This window comes from Bicyclus anynana, chromosome 4 (genome assembly GCF_947172395.1).
Source record: "Bicyclus anynana chromosome 4, ilBicAnyn1.1, whole genome shotgun sequence".
Taxonomy (NCBI): domain Eukaryota; kingdom Metazoa; phylum Arthropoda; class Insecta; order Lepidoptera; family Nymphalidae; genus Bicyclus; species Bicyclus anynana.
In genome coordinates, this window is record NC_069086.1 from 1,631,091 (window position 1) to 1,647,668 (window position 16,578).

The window sequence follows — 16,578 nt, forward strand, 5'->3', positions numbered from 1 at the left end:
ACGTTGCATCCTCGCAGCGACGTGTCAATAGAGCTCCGTTGCTACTAGTGTTGAGAGTGACTTGGTGCGTGCGTCATCCTGTTTCAGGTGAGACATACGATGCATTTATCCGTTGCACGATGCAACGAAACGCACTAATGAGATTATCCCTAAATGATTATTAATTGATACTTACATTGTAAGGGCCATACCTTTTTTTTCTTATTTCTAAGTTAACCCTTGACTGCAATCTCTCCTGATGGTAATTGATGATGCAATATAAGATGGAAGCGGGCTAACTTGTCAGGAGTTGCATGAAAATCCACACCCCTTTTGGTTTCTACATGACATCGTGCCGGAATGCTAAATAGCTTAGCGGTACGTCTTTGACGGACCCGCGTCAAATGATAAACCTTGTAAGTGTGTCAGTGAATGTGTATGTGCAGTAGGCGACTTATGATTTTGGTGCAAAATGACTTTAAGTGGTAGATATTACAAAGTTCCAGGCCCTCAACCATCCGAATACCTTTTTTTTATATTTTCCTTAAAATAAGTATGAGGTACAATTACTCAGTTTAACTGAGTAATTGTTCCGCATACCATCCCTCCGAAAATTTATGAATTAATAAAACATTGAATTGCAATTGAAAAACATTGGTTTCATGAAAAATATAGACCATAATTATTATGCTGAGAAATATTATTTTCTAATTTAATAAATTTATTATGTACGCAAAATGTGTTGATGTACCACACACACTTGACTTTATCCTTCTAAAAACATCAACTTAGCGTATAACCGTAACTGAAATGAATTACTAAGAATTCATTTCTATGAAGCACCAAAACACGCTGAGCTAAGTATAGTACAAATTTATTACAACAGTGTTGATAAAGTTGGAGTTACTAGCGCTCTAGACGCAATTTGTGATATTTTTAGGGTTATCTTAATCGTAAAGCCAGTAATTACTATGGAAGCGACGCGTTTATTTTCCGCCTTAAAACTTACTGTGTGGTACAATTAATAAGATAACTGCGTTTAGAGTTGTATGTCAATAATCCCTGCCTCCCTGCTAATGCTACACACTCGTATATTCTTTGTTCTTTATTTATACGTAAACTCTTCATCTACTACTCTTTCACACGCTCTAACCATCTTCATGTATTTTGCTTAATGACACCTATCAATATCATCATCGCCTCTCTGCTGAACTTGAGTCTCGTCTCAGCATGAGAGGGATTAGGCCTACCACGCTGGCCCAATGCGGATTGGCAGACTTCACACATGCAGAGAATTAAGAAAATTCTCTGGTATGCAGGTTTCCTCACGTTTTTCCTTCATTGACTGAGACAAGTGATATTTAATTTTTTAATTCATAAATCAATTGAAAAGTTGGAGGTGCAAGCCCCGGACCGGATTCGAACACACACCGTCCGGAAACGGAGGCAGAGGTCGTATCCACTGGGCTATCACGGCTCTTACATGCATGACATTAATTAACAGATACAAAGGGTGTTGCGTCATAAATAGCGTTATAAATGACGATTTGACATTAACATTACATGCGGCATCTACTTGTTCCACCGCCTATTTTATATAACATAGCATGATAAATGTTAGATGATATTATCAAATCGTATACGCTTGTCGCTTATGACCGATGTCAAGATAAGATAGATGGATATTTATCTTTCGTAGGAGTCAGACGCAACGGAGGGTTAAGATATCCTAGCCCTTTGTAAGCGTATGCGGGTTGCGTAATACATTATTATTATTCAAAAGCATGTACCTATGTTTATTGCGCAATAATAGAGATAGAGCCACTTAGAGTTTGTGCCAGAACAATAGGATAATGAAGTAACTTTTCAAAGGTCTGTATCTGTATGAATATATCTGAGCTACGGTAATATGCTCATTATGATGTCTATGGTGTTCATAGAGATAGAAAAACATTTAAGGTATATATTTCGCGAAAAATTTATATTTAAGTATGTTGTTTAATAATAATAATAATAATATGACACCTGCCATCCGTCTGGAGTGACATATTTTTTCAAACAAATCATCATCATCATCATCATCATATCAGCCGATGGACGTCCACTGCAGGACATAGGCCTTTTGTAGGGACTTCCAAACATCACGATACTGAGCCGCCTGCATCCAGCGAATCCCTGCGACTCGCTTGATGTCGTCAGTCCACCTGGTGGGGGGTCGGCCAACACTGCGCTTACTAGTGCGGGGTCGCCATTCCAGCACTTTGGGACCCCAACGTCCATCGGCTCTTCGAACTATGTGCCCCGCCCATTGCCACTTCAGCTTCGCAACTCGTTGAGCTATGTCGGTGACTTTGGTTCTTCTGCGGATCTCCTCATTTCTGATTCGATCACGCAGAGATACTCCTAACATAGCTCGTTCCATCGCCCTCTGTGTGACTCTAAGCCTTCTTATGAGGCCCATAGTTAGCGACCAAGTCTCGGAACCATAGGTCATCACTGGCAACACGCACTGTTCGAAGACTTTTGTCTTCAGGCACTGAGGAATTTCGGACGAAAAGATGTCGCGAAGCTTCCCGAATGCAGCCCAGCCGAGTTGGATTCGACGGTTCACCTCTTTCTCGAAATTGGACCTACCTAACTGGATCATATGTCCTAGGTATATGTATTCGTCTACAATTTCGAGTGCAGCGTTCTCAACTATAACTGGGTGGAGCGATACATGAGCATTACACATTATTTTTGTTTTGCCCATGTTCATTTTCAGGCCCACCTGTTGAGAAACGCTGCTGAGGTCATTGAGCATGGTACTAAGGTCATCCAGAGTCTGTGCCATGATGACTACATCATCCGCGAACCGCAGTTGAGTGATGTACTCGCCATTGATGTTGATGCCAAGTCCGCTCCAGTCCAGAAGCTTAAAGACGTCTTCCAGTGCGGCGGTAAATAGCTTCGGAGAGATCACATCTCCCTGACGCACTCCTCGCTGCAACTGGATTGGCCTCGTAGTCTGATCCTGAATACGGACTGACATAGTGGCGTTTTCGTACAAGCACTTCAACGCTTGGATATACCTGTAATCAATTCGGCATCTCTGCAATGACCTTAGCACAGCCCAGGTTTCCACCGAATCGAAGGCTTTCTCATAGTCCACAAACGCTAAGCAAAGTGGCTGGTTATACTCGTGAGTCTTCTGTATAACCTGCCGCAGCGTATGGATGTGGTCTATGGTACTAAAGCCTTTTCGGAAACCGGCTTGTTCGGGAGGCTGGAAGTCGTCAAACCTATTAGCGAGACGATTCGTAATGACTCTCGAGAACAATTTGTAAACATGGCTTAGCAGCGAGATGGGTCTGTAATTCTTCAGCAAGGTGTTGTCACCTTTTTTGAAGAACAGAACCACCACGCTCCTATGCCACGCCTCAGGCGTCGTGCCCTCGTGAATGACGGAATTGAACAATCGCTGAAGGACTTTAAGTATCGGTTTTCCACCCGCTTTCAGGAGTTCTGCTGTGATTCCGTCCTCACCTGGCGCCTTATTGTTCTTCAGGTGTTTGAGAGCCACACTAATCTCGTATAGGCTGACGTCCGGGATATCTTCGGTATAGTGTCGGGTCAACTTGGCTCTGGGGTCTTTAGCCAAATTGGCAACAGGCTGCTGAGTAGTCGTGTATAGCTGTCCATAGAACTTCTCGACCTCACTTAATAACTCGGGCTTGGAAGAAATTAGATTACCGTGTTCGGTCTTCAAACGCGTCAGCTGCCTCTGTCCAATAGACAGATCTCTGGCGAAAACTTTCGAGCCTCGATTATTTTCAATCGCATTTTTAATACGCTCGGTATTGAAATTTCGCAAGTCGCTGGTTTGCGACTTAGAGATCTGTCTACTGATTTGTCGGTATTTTGACGCATCTGCTGAAGACTGTAATCTCATTTCTTGCCTCTCTTCCATGAGTTTAAGTGTTTGGTCCGAGAACTTTTTGGTTCTTTTCGCACGGTGGGTCTTATAGAACTTAGACCCAACGGAATGGACAGTTTCCACGAACCTGTTGTTCAGATCGTCCACAGTTTCGCAATTTGCTAGGCAATCAAAGCGGTTCTGCAGTTCTAGTTGAAAGGACTCGGGGTTTTGAATATGGGCACGAGTAGGTCGGAGCGTAGACTTCACCAGTCGATACCGTTCCAGCTGAATGTTGATATTCAACGTGCCTCTAACCATTCGGTGATCGCTACCGGTTTTCACCCTATGGATCACAGAAACATCGTTGAATATTTGCCGTCTGGTAGACAAGATGAAGTCGATCTCGTTTTTCGTGGAACCATCGGGGCTCATCCAGGTCCATTTCCTGTGTGGTGGCTTCTTGAAGAAGGAGTTCATCATAAAGAGGCCCTCCTTCTCCATGAAGTCAGCCAACATTTGGCCCCTATCGTTCCGTTGCCCATATCCAAATCGTCCCACTTTCAACTCTGAACCGCTACGTTCGCCCAGCTTTGCGTTAAAATCCCCCATCACAACATTGTAATAAGAGTTTGAGGCATGTATGGCTTTAGAAATATCCTCATACAATACCTCTACCTCCTCGTCGGGATGTGTCGAGGTCGGTGCGTAAACCTGTATAACCTTCAACGAATACCGTTTGGTAATTCGGAGGACCAGGAACGCTACCCGGGGTGTAAGGGGGAGGCTAGTACCAGTCAGTCTCCCCAACTGCCAACCTCACCTGCTCGTGGTGCACCCTGCAGATGGACCGACGAGGCTCTGGCGACCGACGAATGGCGGTATATCCATTCCCACAGGCTAGATTACGAAATGCCTCAGGCCGGTGTCGGGCAGCAGCGACACCGGCGCGAGTAATCTAGCACTGCGCTGACCAACCCGCATGCCCAGCGTGGTCAGTACTGGGCAAAACTTTGTATGGACGGCAAAAACAAAACACAGCCCCTAGTCCCCGGCAGCCCCGCTATTCCTGGCTCTGGCAGCGGTTATGGTAACGGCGGGGCAAGGGGTGTTAAGAATCTCCGGCAGAGATTCCGCTGCCAACCCCGACGACTAGACCTGGCAACATACAACGCACGCACTTTGAGGTCCGACGAAAAGGTCATCGAGCTGGAAGAAGTTATGAGCAAGTTGCACTGGGATATCATAGGATTGTCTGAAGTCCGAAGAGAGGGGGAGGGCTCGATAATCCTTGAATCCGGCAACATGCTCTACTACCGGGAGGGCGACCAACAGTCCCAGGGTGGTGTCGGATTTATCGTTCACAAGTCCCTCGTGAACAATGTTCAAACAAATAAATAAAATTAAAATAATTTAAATATATACGCTACAAATAAGCCAAATCAAATAGAAACAGTAAAATGAATTTGAAGAACATTATAAACCATAGAAAATATGCGACGAGTTGGCGGCCAGAGCACCAGCGCACGAAATAACATCTTCATATCGTCGTCGACGTCGCCGTCGTCGTCTGAGGAATTTAAGACCCCGCCAACATCTGCGGGGGATGAGACACCCGTGCGGACGACTCATCGGGGTGTCACCACACGACGACGGCAACACCAACAACAACAGCAACAACACCAGCAGGACGTCGACGAGATACCACTACCGGAGAGCTTGGATCAAGAGGGGCTGCGGGCTCCTGTGAGTGCTCCCGCTACCGGTGGTGTAGTGCGTCGCATGAGATGGTCTCGTCCACTCAATGAGAGCGTCATGCGAGCGTACTATGGGGCGACAGAGGGGGGAACTAACCTTACTGCGTACCGGTCAAGGATGTTGTCTATGTTTCAGACTCTTGAGCCAACAGTGACCGTGACTGCGCAGCGACTATCGGATCAGGTGCGAGCAATCCAGCGACGTCATCTGCTAGATGAAGCTCACCTTGAACGACTGCGCTCTACTTCAGTACAAATCGATACCATCCGTAGCTTACCTCAGCAAACATTGCAAACCAACATCCCAGAGTTGCTACAGGATGGTATCGATATGCAAGTAAGTAGCCAGAATTATGAGCAATTGAGGAGAACTTTGGAGGATTCTATTGTGACATACAGGTACATGCCTCTTAATTTAAGACCAAAATTGCCTCGTTTGCCTGTACATAGACGAAATATGGCGTTAGTGGGGGTTCTAGATCAGATTTTAGGTGAATATCTCGTAACATCTGAGGACCTTAGTGATACGCATTCGATTCTATTCTGTGGAGCCGTTGCGGCGTGTCGTATTGCGGGTGTCAAATTCCCTGAACCACGCACGGTTCCGCAGAGGACGGGTCAAGCACCAGCTTGGCGGACCAGAATCGAAAGGCGTATCACACTGACTAGAACTCTCATAGCTAAGCTAATCTGCTTCAAGGAGGGCAACAATCGCCCTAGAGTTATGCGATTTGTGAATCAGGCTTTTGCTGGGACTGACACACGTCCGTTCCAGTACTTGGCTTGTGTCACCGAACGCATTGACTTCTTGAAGCAGAAAGTCTATGCATGGGCACAACGCATTAGGCGTTATAAAGAGCGCATAGACCGGTATAATCAGAATAGAATCTTCCAAAGTGACCAACGGAAAGTGTACAGGAACTGGGAACGATCCAGTGCCTGTGTGACAGATGGGGAACCTCCGACTTCTGATGCTATGTCAGATTTCTGGCGTAGCATCTGGTCGGCCCCCGTAGGCCACACTGAAGGCGATTGGATGAGTACTGTCAAGGAAGAGTGTGCAATGGTGGAACAAATGATTCCGATATCCATTACTACAGAAAATGTAAGTTGTGCAATTCATCCGGCGTCAAACTGGAAATGCCCAGGACCGGACGGATTGCACAACTTCTGGTTAAAATGGTTTCGTAGCGCCCATTCTATCTTGGCAGTGCAATTTCAAAATGCCATTGACACTGGATCGCTACCGGCATTTTTAACAACTGGTGTCACGTTCCTGCTACACAAATCCGGAAGTACCACAGACCCCAAAAACTACCGACCGATAACATGCTTACCCACCATCTATAAGCTCCTTACATCCATTCTGTCATCAAAATTAACGATGCATATAAATGCAAATAATATTTTGGCCCCAACACAGAATGGATGTAAGGCCCGGTCTCGTGGTACAAAGGAACTTCTCCTCATAGACACTGCTATTTGCCAACAGGTTCGGCGAAACAGAAAAAATCTCACGGCTGCTTGGATAGACTACAAGAAGGCCTATGATTCGGTGCCTCATTCATGGCTCATGGAGGTCATGCGGTTGTACAAGGTCGATACAACACTATGCTCTTTTCTTGAGTCATGTATGAGACAGTGGATGACAGTTCTTCGTCACCCAGGCGCTTCTGAGTGTTCTGAATCGAATGAACTGATAGGGATTAGGCGAGGTATTTTTCAGGGCGATAGTTTGAGCCCTTTATGGTTTTGTCTAGCCCTTAATCCTCTCAGTACTTTACTGCGGGATTCAGGGCTAGGCTTTCGCCTTCGCAGGGGTGGTGAGCTCATATCTCACTTGCTTTACATGGATGACCTCAAGCTGTATGCATCAAAGCGTACAGACCTAGTGTCATTGCTGAAGATTACTCAAACCTTTAGCAATGACATAAGGATGGAATTTGGTGTAGACAAGTGTGCGGTCATCAATGTAGAGCGAGGAAGGATAGTGAGCTCCGAGAATATAGTTATTTCAGAAACTATCATTCTCAGATCACTCCTTGAAGGCGAGACCTATAAATACCTTGGAATGACAGAAGCACTTGGTATTGAGACAGGGAATATGAAACAGGTAGTGAAGAAACGCTTCTTTGGCCGCCTGAAAAAAGTCCTAAAAAGTCTTTTATCAGGCGGTAACAAGGTACGTGCCTTCAATAGCTGGGTCATGCCCTTACTCATATACACTTTTGGCATTCTAAAGTGGACTCAAACGAACTGGATTCCCTGGACTGTAAAGTCCGCAAACTGCTGACGTCATACCGGATGCATCACCCCCGTTCATCTGTAATGAGATTGTACATCCCACGCAAGTGTGGAGGACGTGGCTTCTTAAACGCCAAGAACCTCCATAATCGTGAGGTGTGCAATCTCAGAGATCATTTTCTCAAGATGAATGTGAGTATGTTTCAGGATGTCGTTGCAGTGGATAAGGGACTTACCCCGCTATCCCTAGGCAAAGAGAACTGGCGCAAGCCTATAGTAATTAGTAACTCAGATCGTGTGGCAATATGGAAGAGCAAGGAGTTGCATGGACGATTCTACAAGGCCCTTACTGGGCCGGATGTAGATCAAATAACATCTGTATCTTGGTTGCAATTCGGTGACCTCTTTGGGGAAACCGAGGGTTTTGTCTGTGCAATTATGGACGAAGTTATAAAGACGAGAAACTACCGGAAACACATTATGAAAGATGACACTCTAGACATCTGTCGAGCGTGTCATCGTCCTGGGGAGTCCCTCAGGCATATTGTGTCCGGGTGTTCTCACCTTGCTAACGGCGAATACTTGCACAGACATAATCAAGTAGCCAAGATAATCCACCAACAGCTTGCTCTTCAATATGACCTTATCGATTTTGAGATGCCTTACTATAGGTACGACCCAGCGTCAGTTCTTGAAAATAGCAGTGCATTGCTCTACTGGGACCGAACGATTATCACTGACAGGTATATTGTAGCCAATAGACCTGATATAGTGCTAGTCGATCGGTCAGTGCGTCGTGCAATAATTGTTGATATTACAGTTCCACATGACGATAATCTGGTTAAAGCCGAAAAGGAAAAAGTATCAAAATACTTGGACCTTGCTCACGAGATTACCGCCATGTGGAATGTTGAGTCAACTATTATTGTTCCGATAGTTGTTTCAGTCAATGGTCTTATAGCGAAAAGCTTCGACCAACACCTTAAGAAGCTTTCGCTTAACTGTTGGATCAAGAGTCGGATACAAAAGGCAGTGATTCTTGAGACGGCGCGTATTGTGAGGAGGTTCCTCACTCTGGAGCCCTGACCACCGGTTGCTTGGGCACTCAAATGTCCCGCAGCGGGAGGGTGAATTTTTTTTATAAATTTTTAATAATGTTTTGTATTTTATACTTATATTGTTAAAAATTTAAAAAAAAGAAGTAATAAATAAATGAGAGTAAATAATAATAATAATAATGATTTTTAATAAAGGTAAAAACACCCAGTATACAATACACATATTACATAAAAATTATAAAATAGTGCAAAAAATAATATATAATACAATTTAATTTTTACAATTAAAAACTTACGTGCTAACTGGGAAGGTTAAAAGACTCTTCCCAGGCGTCATCCTAGTCCGGAGTAAAGACTATTTTCTATTATGGTCTTGATGCACAGATAGCCAATATGTAAACAAAGGGCTGGGCATCCCGTCACAAACAGTCTGTAGAATGCTGTTACGCGCTGTTCTAAGTCTCTCCCAGAAGGAGGCCACGCGTGTTCTTATAATAGCATAAAAGTCAGGCACTCCCGATTCTGCAAACATGCCTGAGGCACTGCAATATCTAGGCAGACCCATCAAGATGCGAAATGCATCATTGTATTGCACGCGTATTGCCGTGTAGGACTTTCTGCGGAAGTTTGTCCACAGTTGACGGGTCTGCTACTTTTGCCAAATCTGCGTGCTAGCATATTACATCGAATCGAAAGTGCCCTCCTTTCCCTCTGAATGTCATAGTCATCCCTCAGACGCTCATCGAGTATGTGTCCCATGTGTTTAAGAGAGAGGTTATCCATGGTGTAATCTTGTATTTTTTTTATAAAGAATATTTCCTATTCCCATCCAACTAGTCTTTTATTTATATTTGTACTTGTACTAGTTGGAAACTAGAGTGGTAATACCATATTCCAGCCAGCGCGAATAGGACCACGACTTTTTGGTGATAAATCTGGCTCCTTAACCATTGAGAGATTGAGGCTTTATCTGAAGGTATTACCGACAGATTTATCTGCGTTTCTGTGTTTAGGTCTGAAAGATTTGGTTACCAGAGATATGACAGACATAGACATACGAGTAATTAGCGATGCCTTTAATAATAATATAATTAAAATTTAAAAAAGAAATACAAGGTTTGAATAATATTTTTTATCAAAAATATGTATGTCTAATCTCAACGATATGGATATTGATTCGTCATGATATTCAAACCATATAGCACATTTTAAACTACAAATATTATATTTGAGTTAAAATCATAACAAATAGGGAATCTTAAGTGTTCGCACCGTTCACCTCACCAAAACGCGCACGATAAAGCAGCCGTAGGAAAATTAAAAAACATATTTACGATCGAGGCTTAAATCGTCCGGGAAGAAATTAGTTTTAAATTATTTAGTACCCACATTTGCAACGGAAATTTCATATTTTCAAATCTTTTGTTACGTCGGTGCTAAAGGTGCTTTTACACCTTGTTTAGTGTTCAAATTTAGTTTCACCTTTGTGTCTCAATCTATCCTTGACAAAATATTTTTAATTGCAAAACTAAAACATTAACAAACTGGCGTTTTTTTGTCCTACAATCATTAAAAAAATTATAAAAAATTAATAAATTTTATGACCTAAGAAATTATATAACTAAAATGGCTATTTAGTCAGTTTCTCTACCATAAAATACCATGATGGTAGGTGCAAGCGGACTACAAGCTAAATCTGTCTATAATCTGCTTAGTGCTTATAGAACTTAGCATCACTAGTAGTATAGAGAAGCCAAGGTCTTAAAGCTCTAGTGGACTGTCGAGTTCTATATTAGAACGGGTATCTAATGCTACCAAAGGAGATGTCCCATAATAGCCCCAGAGTCGTTTCAAGATTGTAACTTGAAAAATACCATGCCTCTCAATTAAATATCTTTACTAATATTATAAAGCTGAAGAGTTTGTTTGTTTGTTTGATTGAACGCGCTAATCTCAGGAACTACTACTCGTACAATTTGAAAATACAATTTAAACTGACTTATAAAAGGCTATATTAAAATTCAAGGAAACAGGAGTCCGAACAGTGACGTCAAAATTGCCAGATACCATACTCGATGGATTAGCATTATATACCGAAAGATGACTCGCCACGACGGTGGTCACGATCCTCAATCATGAGGTACCTGGAGAGAGAGAGAGAGAGAGATGATAGTAAAACTAACGCCATCTATGAAACGGCGCTTATAACTTCTGTATTAAGGTCTGTGTAAAACCACCCTAACACTCAAGTTATGAAGGTCTTTTAAATTTATATTCCGTCAGGCCCCTCGCTCAATCTTACTTATGTGTTGACTTTGGGAAAATGTAAATAGAAATGCAAGTATTATTCCCGAGAATGCGTTCCATTTTTCCTCTTCAGTCCCCAACGTTTCGTTCATTAGAATTCTCTTTGCAACTTTGTAATAAATTCTTTGCACAACAAATTTGTTTTAATACACGTTTAGTTTTGTGATTTTGCTATTGTTGTAAGCTTTATGGTTGGTAAATATAATTATTTATTTATAGTAGTGTTCTATAAAGCAGAATTCATCCGGAAATAAATGTCGTCATGTTTATTTCTGCAACCTACTAATACCTTTCGCTATATTTTTAACCGACTTTAAAAAGGACTTCTCAAGTTGATCGGAATGTTTTTGTCTTGTATGTAGGTACATCAATTACTCGAAGACGCCTGAACCGATTTGAAAAATCTTTTTTGTTTTATACTCCCCATGTCGTTCTATATTTAATACTAGCGGACGCCCGCGACTTCGACCGCGTGGAATTAGTTTTTCACAAATCCCTCGGGAACCATGGATTTTTCCGGGATAAAATATAATAAAAAGTAGTCTTTGTGTTAATCCATGCTATAATATACCTAAATACCAAATCTTAGGTAATTCGGTTCAGTAGTCGAGGCGTGAAAGATTAACAAACATTCATAGCATCAAAATCATCGTTTTAGCAAATCTCGGAAAACCATATTTTTTTTAAATAAAAAGTAGCCTTGTTGTTAATCAAGAGTAAAATCTATTTCCATTCAGCAGTTTAGATCGTGCCGTGTTGCAAGAACGAATTCATGAATAAGGGCCCCGTATGGCATCGAAACTAGTAGGGTATACTCCGACGTTTTATCACGTAAGTTTAATCAATAAATAAAACATACTGTTGAAAAGATACATTTTTAATGCGTTAATAGGCAGCATGTTTCGCCTTCAATACAGTCATCGGCGCTGATTTGTCTCTGGCATCTGTAGGATCCAGGAAAACATTCTCCACCTTGTGCGTGACATCCCGTAGCTGTCTTCGGAACTAGAATAACGTAAAAACTGCCATTGTACTATTGCAATGTTTCAATCTCTGTTATTGAGATCTCTAGAACTCGTACGAAGCAATTTGATTATTCTTTTCTTAACTGTGTAACTGTTAATGATAGTGACAGACGCACGGACAGCGGACTCTTAGTAATAGGGTCCCTTTTACTCTTTGGGTCACTAACAAGCCATATTCAGCTCGCTGCACAAGTCTCCTCTCAGAATGAGAGGGGCTAGGCCTAAGTCCACTACGCTGGCCAATGCGGATTGGAAGACTTCACATAGGTACATAGAGAATTAAGAAAATTGTCATATATGCAGGTTTTCCTTCACCGTTTGAGACATTTAATTTCTTAAAATGCACACAACTAAAAAGTTGTAGGTGCATGCCCCGGACCGGATTCGAACCAACGCCCTCCGAATCGAAGGCACAGGTCTACTAGAGTATCACGTGTTTCACTAGACTATCACGTACTCTTTGGGTAGGTAGGTTTCATAAATTTTTTTCTGTCAAATAAGTCAACATTCTGCAAAGATTTAAGAGTAGTAATGTGTGCCTAGTGGGAGTAATTTGGATTTTATTTTACGCAAATTTATATGCAATTGAAACAATTGTGCAGTAGTGCCACTAGATGGCGCTGTTTCAATTCCTTAGAAATTCGAGTTTACGTTAACGTGATAGAAACTGTATCAAACTGCCACTAGTCCCTCAGAGTTAGATCTTTGTCATTCTGAATTTTAAATGTTCATAACTGCAACACTTACGTCCGTGACAGCATTCCATGCGTTTAGGCTCAGTTTGACAAAGTCCCTGCGTGCGCGCCAAGTTGCCTTCACGGCAGGTTCCCTCTAATACACACAGCCCGCCGTATTTCATACATTCCCTCTCACCAGGCGAGTACGCTGGAAGTCAACACAATGGCGATTGGTTAGGACTCAACTTTACTATTCTATTAAAGCTGTATGTAAAATCAATAATGATTGATTAGGTGCCACGAATATTACTAACTAGCTGACGCCGCAGGGCTTTACCTGAGTCACTGAGTGGTTCCCATTCCCATAGAAATACGGGAGTAATATATAAGCTTATAGCCTTCCTCGTTAATTGGCTATCTAACACTGAAAGAAATTTTCAAATCGGACCAGTAATTCCTGAGATTAACGCGTTCAAGCAAACAAACAAACAAATAAACTCTTCAGCTTTATAATATTAGTAAAGATTTATTACTGCTGTTATTGTATTTTGGTGTATACCCTACCGGCAAAGACGACCCGCCAAACAATTTAGCGTTCCGGCACGATATCGCGGAGAAACCGAAAGGGGTGTTGGTTTTCTTCCTACTCCTAACAAGTTAGCCCGGTTTTATCTTAGATCACTTGCCATCGGTCGGATTGTAGTCAAGAGCTATTTGTAGTCAAAAAGTATGTTTAACAACAGTTAACAACAGTATGTTTAACAAGAGTTGTAAAGAATAAAAAAAGCTCTTTCTGTGATTTGTATAAATAATTATCAAACAAAAGAGAAGAAAAACTAAGAACAATCATTAGCGGGTAGTTAAATAAATATCGTAAAAGTGTGATTGAACCGCTGCTGCGACGCTACACAGGCTGTCCCAAAAAGTAATCCAATATTCAATAAAATCCCAAATTTAGAGCAAATTCAACCTTAAGGATTGAATTTAAGGATAAGCTTACTTGAATTGAGTGCCAAGAGACACTCAATTTGGCACTCATTGAGTTTAAGACGTTTTTTGGTCGCTGATTGTGCATCCTTTTTTTTAAAAGGAGATCGATGATAATATATAATGTAACACCACCAACTTACCAACTCCAGGCTATTTCTGAAAATTGTATAAGGAGAAAAAGCTAAATATTAGACCCACGCCTCAAACCCAAAACCATGAGGTCCTGGGTTTAGTTTGATCCTAAGCCACATAGGCTAACTATTACACAACGAGGCACTTCCCAGTTATACTAATTATTCAAGACAACACAAACCTTCTTTCGCCTCCACATAACACACGACAACACACATAACAATACAAATAACACATTTTCTCAACATCCCGAGTTACCTAACACACCAACAGTTGACAAATGACAATCAACTCAGTACACGTACTCTACAATGTAAGTGTTACCACATTTATATGCAACCGCCCGCATAATTAGCATTCTAATGCGTTTTTTCGTGCCGATATCTCTATCATGTTCGGTACTATCGAATCGGGTTAGTGAAGTTTTAACTACATTTTTATAGGACACCTTCACTTTCACGGTGATCAAAATACTATAAAAAAAACATTGTCTGCACTAAAACAATGTATAGGTATGGAGATACGTAAATACTAGGCGTTAGTACTTACGTTATAATTCTAATTATTTAATTTCTTTAGTCGTCAAATTTTGTTTTTACAAATCTTACGGAAACCATGTATTTTTTTTTGGGATAAAAAGTAGCTTAAATAATATGTTGATCCATAATTTCCTCTGTCATTCAGTGAAAGTCCCATTAAAATTAGTTCATCCGTCCCATAGACCGTCCCATAGTTTATGGAGTATGGACGAAGGACCATAAATGTGTATCGTACTTCCCTATGGTAGGAGCACGAGTTGCTAAACGTTCATCTTGTATACATCTGTAGCTAGCAAACATCTCCCGGTTTCACCCGCGTAGTTCCCGTTCCCGATAAAATATATCCTATAGCACTCGGGAATAGTGCAGCTTCCCATAATGTTTTTAATTGGTTCAGTAGTTTCAGAGCCTATTCATGAAAACAAATAATCAAATCATTTCTCTTTATAATATTAGTTTATATAATACGGTAGGTCTAGCTATCACAGGTTCTCGTTCTTATTAGTCATACTTATTTAATTCGGTATATTAAATCAATAAGTCTTAAGAAACACAGACATAAGGAAATAAAGATAGACTACGTACAAATGTTATAGATCGAAAAGTAAACACCAAGAGATCGCAACGCCAAATGGATTAAAAATAAGAAACACTAACGATACCAAATTGAAACTAACGTTGTAGTAGTTCTTTTAGATCTTTGAGGATAGCTTTTTATCTTCCAGTAGCTACTTCTAAGAGCAAGTCAACGATTTTTGTAAAGCATATGCCCATAGAAGAAAAAACTTAGCATTATTTAATTTTCTTCATTACTCTGGTAATAAATCAAATAAATAACCTATTTATTATTTGTTTAAGATGGATGATTAAAGATTATTGTAATTCAGACAGTTAAATTTTTACTTTATAGGTTACCGTTTTAGAGTTCCGAACGTATGTGGTACTAAAACGGAATCCTTGTTACCCTTACATTTTCTTACGTGAACCATGCACCCATGAATACTATGTCAGGAAGCTGGTAGTACTTATAAAATAATATATAAGATTTCATGGATAATAATTACTAAGAAATGTTTTGACATTTACTTAAGTCGGACATGGTGGATTTTCATCATCATCATCATTATCAACCCATATTCGGCTCACTGCTGAGCTCGAGTCTCCTCTCAGAATGAGAGGGGTTAGGCCATTAGTCCACCATGCTGACCCAATGCGGAGTGGCAGACTTCACACACGCAGAGAATTAAGAAAATTTTCTGGTGTGCAGGTTTCTTCACGATGTTTTTCCTCCACCGTTTGAGACACGTGATATTTAATTTCTTAAAATGCATACAACTGAAAAGTTGGAGGTGCATGTCCCGGAACGGATTCGAACCCACACCCTCCGGAATCGGAGGCAGAGGTCATATCCACTGAGCTATTATAGCTCTTGGTTGATATTAGTGTCCCAATACTCGCTGACTGTGGTTGAAATCAACTTGCCACTGAATGAGGAGACATCGGAGAGCACTGAATTAATGATGGGTAGATGAGTCGGGTCGTAGAATACACCGGCTCTTAGAGCACTATTAATCAAGCCGAACAGCGTCTCTTAGAGCTGTAGGAGGATAAGAAAATTCGCATTTTACTCGAATTAAAATCTTAGTGGGCGCCAAGGATGTTTTTATTTTTTCTTGCACTTGTTGTCCGTGGACTTTGATAAACTGCGCTCCGCATCGGAGCTAGCGGTGCTAATTGATGTTGCTGCTTTTACTTCGATTTATCTCTCTTGTAAAAGTTAATATGGTTACACAGATCTGTTTACGTAGAGGTAACTAACTACCTTACTACAGAGAGTAGAGGTAACTACGTTAGGGCCTCGCACCGGAAAGTGCAGTGTTGGTCGAACCCCCACTGGATGGACCTCGGACATCAAGCGAGTTGCAGGGAGCCGCTGGATGCTGGCGGCTCGAGACCGTTGTGTTTGGAAGTCCAT

The 16,578-nt window shown here is 41.5% G+C and overlaps 1 protein-coding gene across 1 annotated transcript; it reads right to left on the reverse strand.

Annotated features, from left to right (window-relative positions):
* Positions 1-12,101: 12,101 nt before the first annotated feature.
* LOC112044587 (U-scoloptoxin(19)-Tl1a-like) lies at positions 12,102-14,403 on the reverse strand. The gene is made up of 3 exons (XM_052881209.1): positions 14,246-14,403; positions 13,013-13,150; positions 12,102-12,245 (listed from the first exon to the last, which is right to left on the reverse strand). The coding sequence occupies exons 1-3, from the start codon at positions 14,310-14,312 to the stop codon at positions 12,118-12,120; spliced, it is 333 nt and encodes a 110-aa protein (XP_052737169.1). The 5' UTR covers positions 14,313-14,403; the 3' UTR covers positions 12,102-12,117.
* Positions 14,404-16,578: the final 2,175 nt, after the last annotated feature.